Source organism: Canis aureus, chromosome 36, assembly GCF_053574225.1.
Source record: "Canis aureus isolate CA01 chromosome 36, VMU_Caureus_v.1.0, whole genome shotgun sequence".
NCBI classification, from domain to species: domain Eukaryota; kingdom Metazoa; phylum Chordata; class Mammalia; order Carnivora; family Canidae; genus Canis; species Canis aureus.
In genome coordinates this window covers 13,231,221-13,243,686 of record NC_135646.1, presented here as the reverse complement: position 1 = coordinate 13,243,686, position 12,466 = coordinate 13,231,221, and the positions used below count along the sequence as shown (strand labels likewise).

Genomic DNA, 12,466 nt, shown 5'->3' with positions numbered 1-12,466 from the left:
CTCTAGGGCAGGGATGGTGGAGCTATCTTGGATAAGTGGGAATTACTGGTGATGGTCCAGCTGAAGTTTAGAAAAAGAATGTGTTTACTATCAAATAAATCCTTTCTCTCTCTCTAAATGAAAACTCAGTTGATCTCAGGCTTACATACACTTGACCTTTACTTCATAGCTCCCAACAGTATGGTGAAATGCTATCTGTGTTAGTCTTTTCCATAGATAATTTACATTTTTTTCCGAAGAGGAAAAGCAATTATCGATACCATATCCCGTTCAGTAAGTAATATTTTAAACATGGCAAAATACAAATTGCTGAGCAGTGCCCTGTTGCGTTTCCTTTTAGTAAATATAAATTTATTGTATGCCTATTCTATAAAATATGCCCACTTACTGAGATTAAAAGAAATTCCTAAATTCAAAATTCTGCTTGTAGTTAATGACTCTGCATTGTGGTGGTATTCTTAGGCAATAAGGCAAGTAGGACATGAATCAAATGGTAGGATATAAATTTCATAGGATATAGACTCATGATGACATAGAGTCTGCAAGCAGTATATGTTTTCTATAGGGGGTGTTTTGCTTTATGAAGTATAGGAAGTGTTGAGAAGTGGTGTGTCCTGCTTTGTTGTGATTGGTGGACTGCACTGTTTGCATAGGTCAGAGGCGGGAAGCATTGTGGATAAAGGCCAGGTGTCCTCTGCACCTGAGGAATGTCGCAGCTTCATGTCTGGTCGCCCCTCACAGACCCCAGAGCAGTAAGTAGCATTGATTTTTATCTCCAATGCAGTGAGCTGAGTGCCTCCCACTATAAGAAATTCAATTTTCCAAACTGCTGTTTGTTTGCTTGTCATCATCTTTGAACTTTGCCTTGCTCCTGCCCTTTACTTTTCATTCCCAATGCCACGAATCTCTATAGATCCAAGTCACAAATAACTAACCTTATGTGTTCAGGAAACTTCCTTACCTGCATTTCCCATTTCCAGTATCTATCCTACTCTGCTTTTCATGCATACTTCTGTGGATAAATCATGAAAAACAGCGTATGTATCAGGTGGGGAGGAGGTGTCATCTACTTTCTTGCTTAGATTTGTTTATAACTTTTTAAAATTTCAATGTATTGATGGCTGTCAATGTGCTTGTTGAAGCTTTTCCAAAAAATAAATAAGATAAACTTCTCTTGTGCTCAGATTTAGCTAAAACATAGACTGTACTCCATTTCACCTTGGTCTTCTTCTGAGATCCATTCCAGTGTTCTCTGAAATCAATCAGTTTATCTCTACTTTTTATAATGGCAAAATCAAAAGCATATTAAAATTAGTGCCTCCAGAAAATAAGAGAATTACTCTAGACACTAAGCATACAACCCAGTTCTATGCAAGGCTCATTTGTCTTCATTCTTCTTTTGAGAATTATTTACTCATAAGGTGTGTGATCAGTATTTAAACTATGGACATCATTTAAGATAGACCATTTTACTTCCCCAAACTTTGGATTACTATGAAACAATTACTCTTCCAGAAATTCTGCAGGGTATTCTAGGTTTTATGGACCTAAATGTTCTCTCTAGTCAAGGAAATCAGCATCAAATAGGACCTTGGTAATTCACAAGCAGGGAGAGCCTTCAAAGAACAAAAGCCTGCATAGTTCTTCTAACCCTTCAAAACCTTTGAGACTGCTTCTAAGTGCCTGGAGAAAAGTTAAAAGAAGGTAAATCAACTCTGTGAGTCTAGGGACCATGTCAGTTTTTGCTTACCATTATAGCCCAATGCTTAGGACTTGGTCCCCATAGTAAACACTTAATACCTATTACACAATGAATGAATGAGTGATAGGCAATCAATGAAAAGATAGAATTGTGAAATTACCATTAAGTTTTTGTTTCCTTTAACTTCCTTTCTTAAACGTGAGGTTTAAGGAAGTCTTTAAGGACATAATAAAAAGTCAAACATAAGCTCTAAGGGAAAAAAAATAACATAAAAGGCCAAGTTATGTAGCCAAATAGCCACAAGAGTAGTTCTAAGTCTTTATATACAGAGCATGAGCAGAAAAAGAAGGCATTCCCCTTCCCCCAAAGTAGCACTAGCAACTATTAATCTAATACGATTAATGAGATGGTCTAATAGGTAAACTGGATTTTAGAAATAAAACCATCTATCTTCATAGGTGATTTCATTTTCTAGATTGCAAAATATTCTCTTTCTTCAGTGTTCTGTAAACACTACCTGATATCTTGCATTTAGCATGGGTCTGTTCTTTCCCCTTGAATGAAGATACATGTTTTAATGTGCTTCTACATAAAAATTTCCATTTGGAGAGATGTCATGGAATGTTAAATATAGAGCTTTTCCCTGATCCCAGTGGCCCCAGGAGATGATCATGCCAAATATCCTCTGTTTAGCACTGAAGAAAGGTAGGTGGATGATCCTGGCTCCTCTTTTATCCTCTCTTTCTCCTGCCCTTCCCTCCCCTTCTGACCTTTCTCTTCTCCTTCCTCCTAAAATAAGTCACACTAGCTGAATAATATTAAAAGCAGTTTTACATGGTCTTTTCTCTGAAAAAAGAGATACCCATTGGATAAAGCTGATGTAGCATTTTCTTGAGGTGTTTTCCCACCCAGACCATATAGTCATATGCTTCATCATTGTGTCCCACATTTCCCAAAGGCAAGGAATGTTTCATATACTATGATCATTTGATAAGACAAAACAAACTGAGAAGTCAAATTCTGAAACACTGATTTCAACTCACAAATTCATGCCAAAAATGATAAACAGAATATCCTGGTTTGAAATAAGAATAAAATGTATTTAGTACTGTAAGGATTTTGAGAGATAAAATCTGAACCTTCATATAAATATCTCCAGAAAATGATTGCTTTATATAGTATTATTGAATTTTGGGTAGATTCTGGATTCAATCTCAAAGCTTGTAGGCAAATTGTTACCTAAAATTTCATAAACAAATTTCATCATGTATAACTAAGTATTTTCTGTGACCTTTCTTTCCAAATTCCCAAATACGTTGCTCAAGTTGACAAATGTGGCAAAGCAGAAAAAGCAAAAGCAAAATCACTTTAAAATTGAAATACCATCAAATAGAGATAACCACTGTAAATATTTAGTGTGCTGGGTACATTTTTGAGCATGTGTATACACAAGCTCACAGACACATCCTCGCATGTGTACCTTGTTTATTTAACATGATCTTATCCTATTTCACCCATTGATTAACTGTCTTCTAACTTTGCAATATATTTTAACATTCCCTATATCAGTAATCTTCTTAAATGAGACTTTAATGGCTATAGAATATTCCATCATACAGAAGTTCTATAATTTAACTGTTTCTCTATAGAGTTTAAAATTAGATTGCTTCCAGTTTTTCAGTGTTGACCCATAGTTTCTCATGAGCATTTGATCATTTTGTGTCTAGACGTTAGTATGTTGTCCCGTATTTCCTCGGGATAGCTTCCTGGACATTGGATTTCTCTGTCATGGCTGTAGATATTGGTTTTGGATAACATATTACTAAGTTACCTTCCAGAAAGGTCGAATCTCTCTATCTCATCCCTGGCAGTATGATAGTAACCAATTGCTTTCTATTTTCCCCCTTTTGATCTTTACCAATTTAGTGAGTAAAAATAGGGATCTTGTTTCAAATGACCTTCCCCCAACCAACCAGTGCCTAATGAGATGAACCTCTGCACAATTAGTAAACAATTGTAGGATGATAAACCCCCTGAGTGTGGTTGTATTTCACTTATGCATTTATTGAAATATCACTTGTGAGTTTATTTAGTGCTGAGAATTATACTATACTGGGGTGGAGGTGGAGAGTGAGATACGGTACTGCACAAGCCTCTGGGAACTTCAAAAAAAAAAGTAAAATATTTAGACATAAGTGCTTCTGATATTGTGACTCACACCTGCAGATGAATATGTGTGATAATATTTGGTCTTTTTATTAAGGCTGGGGAAAAATGATTACCATTATTTGACAGCTAAGACATGACTGTTTTCGGGAAGACCTCAGAGTCAACCTTGGTCTCACTCCTTCCACTCCCCCTCTGACTCATCCTAAACCCCAGTCCATCAAAGATCGTACTGCATGATTTGCCTAAATGTCATTGGGAGGAAGTTGAAAGAAATTTAAGAGAACTTCACATGCATTGTCAGACGTTTAACTCTACCCTCTGCTTGCTTTCATTCAGTGATGAACAAATGCAAGGGGGAAACCTGGGGCGTAAAGATTTCTGGCGCAAGATGTTCAAATCCCAGAGTGCAGCAAGTGACACCAGCAGCCAGTCTGAGCAGGATACTTCAGAATGCACTACTGCCCATTCAGGGACCACTTCTGACCGCCGCACCCGCTCACGGTCCCGCAGAATTTCCCTCCGGAAGAAACTTAAACTCCCCATAGGTAAAAGTATGTCTGTATTTATTTATGGATTCTCTTATTCCTTGCCATGTCCTCAGATCAACTCATAATCAAAACAAAGCAATGCATAGTAGGGCAGAGAAAAGGGAAAGCCTTCAAGTCACAAGGCTTAAGTTGGCTCATTCATTCCTTCATTCATTCATCTTTTTTCAGCAGATATTTATCAAACTCCTATGTGCATTATGGTGTGCAAACACTCTGATTCTAGGCATCAGGAATTCAATGATGAGCAAAATTGCATAGTTGCCCAATTTTGCTGAACTTAAAAATCTACTAGGGGTGACAATCACTAAAGCAGATAATCCTACAACTAAGTGTAGTTGCAAACTATGAATTTTATGAAGGAAGTATATGTTGTGCTATGAAAGCATGCAATGAGATTGAACCTAAATGGGGAGGAGGAGACCAAGATCAGAGAAGGCTTCCTGGAGGAAATGAAATTAAGATCTTCAGTGTACTTAGGGGAAGGAAGAAGGAGAGCACTCTAAGTGGTAGCAATAAGATTTGTAAAAGTATTAGGAGGAAGGGAAGCAGAAGAATTGAGATGAGGAGAAGAGTGCCTGCATGACTATGATAGAGCAATAGAGAGTAGATAGAGCATGTGAACCTTGCAGGTAAGGTTGGCTCTTTGTCCTACTGCCCTATATAGCCCAGGTGGATGTTGAGCAAGGGAATAATGCAAGCAGGTTAACTTTTTCTAGAAGATCACTGCATGGACAACATACTGGAGGGAGCACAAGTGGTTAAGAGAGACCAGATAGAAAGCTGTCTAGTAGTCCAGGCATAAGTAATGGAAGCTTAGACTGGCTGGTGACTATGTACAGAGAAGTGGGCAGATTTGAGAAATACCTTGGAGCTAAAACCAACAGGACTTAACTGGAACATGTGAAAAGTGTCAAGGAGAACCGGATGGATTGTGGTTTTATTCACCAAAGAAGCCAAAATTCATTTTGTCCTGGTTTTACTCAGTCTTGTTATTTTATAATCCCATACTGAATATTCAAAGCATGTACATTTTGAAAATCATTTGTTTTCACTTCAATTTACATCAAGCCATGTAACTTTCATTACTTTTTTAGCACATGCTGACATTTGTGTTTAATTCATTTGGGAGAAAATGCTATACTGGCCTAACTTTTCAAAAATTATTAAATAGGGAACTGGCTGAAGCGGTCTTCCCTCTCAGGCCTAGCAGATGGCGTGGAGGACCTTCTGGACATCAGCTCTGTGGACCGCCTGTCTTTCATCAGGCAAAGCTCCAAGGTAAACAGGACATTGCTTATGTAAGAGAATGTTGGAGTCGCTGATAGAAAAATGTCAGGACCAAGAAATGCTAACCACCTGGAGGGGCCAAACAAGAAAGAGTTGCAGAAACTGTCTTCAAATTGAATGAAGTTTGGAAACTTAAATGAGCAATGAAAACTAAGATATCTAAGTAGTAGGCTATTACGGAAAAGAAGAAAAGAGTAACAAAAAATTTACATAAGATTATAATGCAGATCTATAGATATACATAGGTATTATTTCCCAGCTATTATAATGTTTTAACTTTATATTTTATTTATTTTTAGTCATTATTTTTTAATTCCAGTATAATTAATGGACAGTGTTATATTGTTTTCAGGTGTACAATATAGTCATTCAGTAATTCTATGCATTTACCCAGTGCTCATCACCATAAGTGTACTTTAATCCCCATCACTTATTCCTACCACTGGTTGCCCCTCTGGCAACCACCAATTTGTTCTCTACAGTTAAGAGTCTGTTATTTTGTTAAGTCTCTTTTTTTGTTGTTTTGGTTTTTAGATTCTACTTGAGTGAACTCATTTATCTTTCTCTGACTGGCTTATTTCATGTAGATTATACCCTCTCTATCCATCCATGTTGTTGCAAATGTCCACTCTCACCACTTTTATTTGACATAGTACTGGAAATCCTAGCCACAGCAATTGGACAAGAAAAAGAAATGAAAGGCTTCCAAATTGGTATTTCCCACCTATTTTTAACTTTTAATGTGTATGTGAAATTCTTGTCATAGGAATGCAATAGGATGCAATAATTTTCTAATGATTCTCTTTATGTATTCACACACACACACACACACACATATACACATACACATACACACACTTCATCCTCTTTCTACTGCTTTTGTAACTAGCTTAACCATTCTCCCTATTGAAAAGGATAAAGAAATTCAGGATGATTTTTTTCATTAAGTGCTTCTTCATAATACTTAAGCATTGTAGCAGCATACTATTCGGAAAAGGTAATGATGAAATCCATTTACTACAAGAGCCTTCCCTGTGCATGATCCATGGCCTGGTCACTATAATTTCCAGTGTATGGTAAGAGTTATATTTCTTTACATTCAGATCATTTGCTTCTATTCTTTCTGCTTTGAATCACACTAAAAACAAGTTTTCTTCTGTCTTAATAGTAATATTTTGAAATTATAAAAAATATATCAACCTTATAAGACATTTAGAAAATACAACTCCTCTTTCACATCCTTTTTGCTAAAAAATTGGCCTAATATTGAGGTCTGTAGCCTCCTTGCTTGCTGAAAAGTTTAAGTACTTTTGGCCTAAAGGCAAGATCTAGAGCACATTTTAATTCTTAGGAAAAAAAAACCCAGATATGTTATTTTACTTTAATTATAGAGTATTTTATGAATTAATTTATACTTGTTTTTTCATAAAGAAACAACTGTGGTGTTGTTTGTAAAGGATTAAAATGGTTTGCTGTTCAGGAATTTGAGTTTGGATTTTATCAGAATTAAACTCTAAGAATATCTCATATATTCACTGAATTATTTTCATGGTGCCTGATTATTTACTTTCAATCTATGACTAGATCCTCCTTCAAATTACTCATAAGTGATATCTTTTCTCGTACACTGGAATAAACCATACTGACTGACTAACCAGATGGGGAAGTCAGAAAACTAAAGTAATCTTCATATTACAAACAACTTATTTTTCAAGGCAAGGGTTAGTATAAACACAAAGAGTTGCCTTTTTTTCTCAGGTCAAATTTACCAGTGCAGTGAAGCTTTCCGAAGGTGGACCAGGGAGTGGAATGGAAAACGGAAGAGATGAAGAGGAGAATTTCTTCAAGCGTCTTGGTAAATGTTGTGCAGCCTAAGAATTACATCTGATTTTCAACACACAGAACAAAAATTTGATTGGATAGAGTGGTCCGTTTTCTATTTCCATCTATTTCATATTCATTTCTCGTGTGTGTGTTGTACTGCTATATATAGCTTCTCAATATCTTATCAATTTTGTTCAACACACATTTATGGAAGCCCTACTGTGTTCCTCGTTCCATGGTAGATACTAGATTTACAAAGAAGAGTGAGAGACAGTCTCTTCTTCAGTGTCTATCCTTTATTAAAATCTAAGAGCTTTAAAGAACCTTCAGATTTCCATCTACCTATCTACTTAGGAATTCTGTACATTATATCCCTGAGAGGTGGCCAGCCACCCTCTGAACACTTCCACCGAAGGGGAGTCTATTACTTCACAAAGCAGCCTATTCCAGAACTAAACAGTATTAATTGTTAGAAATTGTTAGACAATCTTTCCTAATATCCCAAAAGTATACTCATCCATAAATTTGATTTCACTGGTCCCAGTTAAACAACCTTGGCCACACACACACACACACACACACACACACACACACTGCTAGTTTTGCCTTTTATCTATTTCACATTCTCTCTTTTGATCTCACTGCCGCTGGTTGAACATTGTTGATTCCTTTTTTTCCCCTTACATGGAAGAGTCTCTAGACCCATCACCATCCTGATTCCATTTTATTTAGTGTTCCAATTAGATGATATACTTTACAAAATGTGGAGCTTCAGATGGAATGCAATACATCATATCTGACTTCAATCTGTGTAATAAATAGTGTAACTATTAAGCTCTAGGGATACAGCAAGTGTATGAGCACAATTTAAGGTTGCATTATAAAGTTTTATATCTCATAGTTGGCTTGTACTGAATTTGGATTAACTTTTACTAGCTCACCTCCACATGAGTGAATACCATGCTATATTTTGGTATAGCCATTATTAATTCTTCATCTCAAAAAAGATAAAATGTATTATTTCATTAACTTGGGAGGTGGTTAAGTCACATGCCCAGGAAAGGTCTCTTGAGAACCCAAACCAAGTTGAATTTAGAATTTTTTTCTTTTTTACAATTGTGCTATAAGGATTCATCTGCAGAGACACACATTTCCCTGTTTTCATCCAAACTGTTAATATTATTACTGACAGGTCAAATACAAATATATAACTCCTGTGATACTTCTAGTTGACTTTTATTAATTAACAATTTGTGGGTATAATTTTCAGACAACCATATACTTAGTTTACTAGCAATTAGCAAACACTCTCCCATTTCATTATAAAAACATCAGATTTTACCAGGAAATATCTCACATCTTTATAACTCTGTCTAAAGGAAATATGCAGCTTAGTTCAATATAGTGTATTCTTCATGAAACCACAGTGATTCCTTTGATTACTTTTTTTTTTATCTCATTATCTCTTACAGAATTTGGCTAGGACATACATCAAACTTCTTAGTCTGTGGTTTCAAGAAACTTCCTAACAAAGCAAGACCTTTGTCATTTTCAGTCTTTAGGGACTCTTTTCACTCCTCATGATATTTCAGAGAAGATACACCTAGCATTCAGAGACATCAGAATTATAAATAGATTTTTATGAGGCTTTTTTTGAACACTAAAGAGTGTTCTTCTCCTGGAAAATGTGTTAGCTGAATGGCATTTGACTAGTACTGTGATTACATCTGTAAATTCTTTCTGTGCCCCGCCATGTAATTTCATGGAACTAAGAATTAACTCAGAGGAGGGTCTCTCACATTTGGTGTCTCCTTAATGAAAGCTTTTCTGCACTTAGGTATTTGCGAATTTTTCTCGTTGGTGAAAAGGATGAAAGCATAATTGAGTTGTTTACCTTCCTTTTGATTCCCTTACATCCCTTTCTTCAAGAAATAGGCCAATATTTTTAGTCTTATTCTTAACATGTTATCATGAGAATTTCTTGTAAATCTTTTTTATTCTAGATTTTTACCCTATTCCTGCAGATTTCAGCCAATGTTTTATATATTCCCTATATTTCATTCACAAAAGGAAAGACTTGGTATGGAATATTCATAGAGTCTGACTCTGAGATCAGTTTGTGTCAGCTATACCTGAAGTAAAATAGTCTCTGTGTAACTAGAAGACAAAACCATAAAATCTAAGACTGATATCTGGAATTTTATGTGCTTTTAGACTGGCAAGAGAAGATAGCTTGCATGCCAACATCATTCTTTGTCCATGTTCTCTGGCTCCTTAAAAATTATAAAAGGTATTCTGTGAGATAATTCCTTTGGAATCTTTTGCAGAAGCCAGGTATCCTCAGCTATTCTAAAAAACAAAAAACAAAAACAAAAACCTTTAAAAACCCCATTATCTGCTAATCTTAGTACATTGTAATTTGCAACAACTCCTGCCCTTGGCCATGTAAGCATTTATCTTTGAGCCTCCTTTAGCCTTTTTTCCCATCTATCTTATTTATTTCCTTCCTTCCTTCCTTCCTTCCTTCCTTCCTTCCTTCCTTCCTTCCTTCCTTCCTTCCTTCCTTCCTTCTTCTCTTCCTTGCTGCCCTTCCCCTTCCCTTCCTTGCTTTCTTTCCCTTCCCTTCCTTCTTTGCAATTTGTATGTATAAATGATTCCTATGCATCCATTATAAATGTATTGGTTTTTTCTTTCTCAATTATTTTAATTATATACTGTTTCTGCTTCTTTAAAGTTGCTATAAAGAAAGCAAACATCAAGCATTCTTACTTTCAAATATATACTCAAACTTCACTGAGTTAAGATCAAATGCAAAGCCAATAGAATTTCTTTAATCTAAAAAATATTAAACAAATGAAAAATACATCTCCTGAACATTTAACAGAACTGAAACTGCATTCATAACCAGCTGTCTTTCTTCTTTGTTTTCATATTCACTAAGAATATTTCATTTTAGAGATCATGTGGTCTTTATTTGAGGGAAGATGTTTTATTAAAGCAATGTTGTTTTCAATCGATCAATAAAATTTACTGAATATCATCTATGTGCTCAGCTCTGCCATAAATTCCATGGGAAATGCTGCTTAAAGAAATACTGTATTTTGAAATATCCCTTCTTAAACTTAACAGATCATAAAAACTGTATTCTATGTAAATTTATAAGTGATACCTCAGTAAATTTAATGTAAAAAAATAGTAAATAAATGCAACGAGAATGTACTGAGACTAAAAAATTAGGCCTTATGTCCAAGGAAGCCAAGAAGCATCCTTATATACTAGTAAGTTTATATAAAAGACGAATAGAAGGTGCGTTTTACAACCAAAGTACTTTTTAGCATTTCTTTTACTAGTACAATATGGAATGCCAACTGGGAATAATTTTACAATCAGTTTATAACATGTACAATGTTGATTTATTTCTTACCATAAATTACTCTGACATAATCTCTACCTTCAGCAGTATACAAAATTCTGGCCTCCTTCAACATAAACAGTTGGGTATTCTGGGGATGCAATGTGACATAGCGGTAAGAGGGTAGGCTGATGGTCATCAGGTCTGGATTTGAATTCTGACTTCATAACTTTCTATTGCATGAACTTCGTCTAAGCTATTAACCTGTACCCTCTTTCTGTATATATTTATGTTCTTACTGCCCTGTTCTCTCCCCTTCTCTTTTTTTGATTATCTTTAAGGCTTTATCTTATAAGGCTGTTACAAAAAATAAATTATAAAATATTTCATACAATACTGAATACATATACTAAGTACTCAAAAATTGAAGCAGATGCATGGCTACCCATTAATGCCACTATAATGCAGTGGAGATTTTCCATTATAATTAGCTTTTACTTATAAACATTATTCTTATGCCTGAGATCATAGGATTCTACTGTAATGAATATCCATCATTCTGTGAAGCAAAGAAGATAAAGTCTTCCTGACAAAGATTGTTTTGATCACTTTTCTTTTCATTATTTTATTTAGGCTACTTAACCATATTGTTTCTGAAGTTCTTTTTATCAGAATGGCACTTCTGGTAATATTAAATAACCTTCTTTTAGAATTCATTATCTTGTCAAATGAGTATTAAGAAAAATGATGAAAAGCTTATTCTTAATGTCTCCTTCAATAAGATGATGGCAACTGTTCTTAATAAATTGGTTAATAAATTTATTTGGGCTACGTGGGTGACTCAGTTAAGCCTCTGCCTTTGGCTCAGATCACAATCTCAGGGTCCTGGGATGGAGCCACACGTTAGGCTCCCTGCTCAGCGAGTGGTCTGTTTCTCCCTCTCCCTCTGCCCTCCCTCCACTCATGCTCTCTTTCTAATAAATAAAATCTTTTTTAAAAAGAATAAGATTGTTGATCATACATCCTGTCTTATATATTCTATCACAACTTTGAGGCAATTATTACCTAGTATATTGTAAATCTTAATTATAGTAACAAATAATAAAACAACTGTATTCATTAAAAAGAAAGACATTTGAGGTCTGTCTTAAATTCAAAGTTTAAGGGACTGCTAAGGTTATAATTTCTTTTGACAGATGGGATTTCCTCTGTGTAACTTAAAGGACTATATATGTATGATTGATAAAGTTACATAGAGGTAGGATAAATCACAGGAAGTTACTGGTTCTAGGAGTTTTGATAATGTTCAGTGAATAAATAGCTACCTTTGCAAGGCAACTGTCTAGAAACAAGGCCACGTAGGAAGTATTGTTTCTATACTGCAGCTTTTCACTATACGCCCTTCGTCATTTAAGATTCTGTCTTCCAAATTTTTTCCACCATCAGATTCTTTGTGTGCTACTTCCTTTTTGCAAATGATACAGATATGCCACACTAATTGGAAAAAAAAAAAATACTGGAGGTGTTGAACATGGAATTTTGAAAAAGGAACATTTGCATCTGAAAAGGAAATATGCCCATAAG

General features: G+C 35.3%; 1 protein-coding gene across 14 annotated transcripts in view; it reads left to right on the top strand.

The window, feature by feature from the left end:
• The window catches only part of UNC80 (unc-80 subunit of NALCN channel complex), a 215,487-nt gene that overhangs the window by 64,302 nt on the left and 138,719 nt on the right, over positions 1-12,466 (top strand). For 11 of the 14 annotated variants that reach the window (XM_077885391.1, XM_077885394.1, XM_077885393.1 and 8 more), the window contains exons 18-21: positions 654-752; positions 4,208-4,422; positions 5,591-5,697; positions 7,465-7,561. In XM_077885391.1, coding sequence (XP_077741517.1) covers positions 654-752; positions 4,208-4,422; positions 5,591-5,697; positions 7,465-7,561 — 518 coding nt within the window. The remainder of the gene's footprint in view (positions 1-653; positions 753-4,207; positions 4,423-5,590; positions 5,698-7,464; positions 7,562-12,466) is intronic. The other 3 variants (XM_077885390.1, XM_077885389.1, XM_077885384.1) reach the window with 1 other exon arrangement.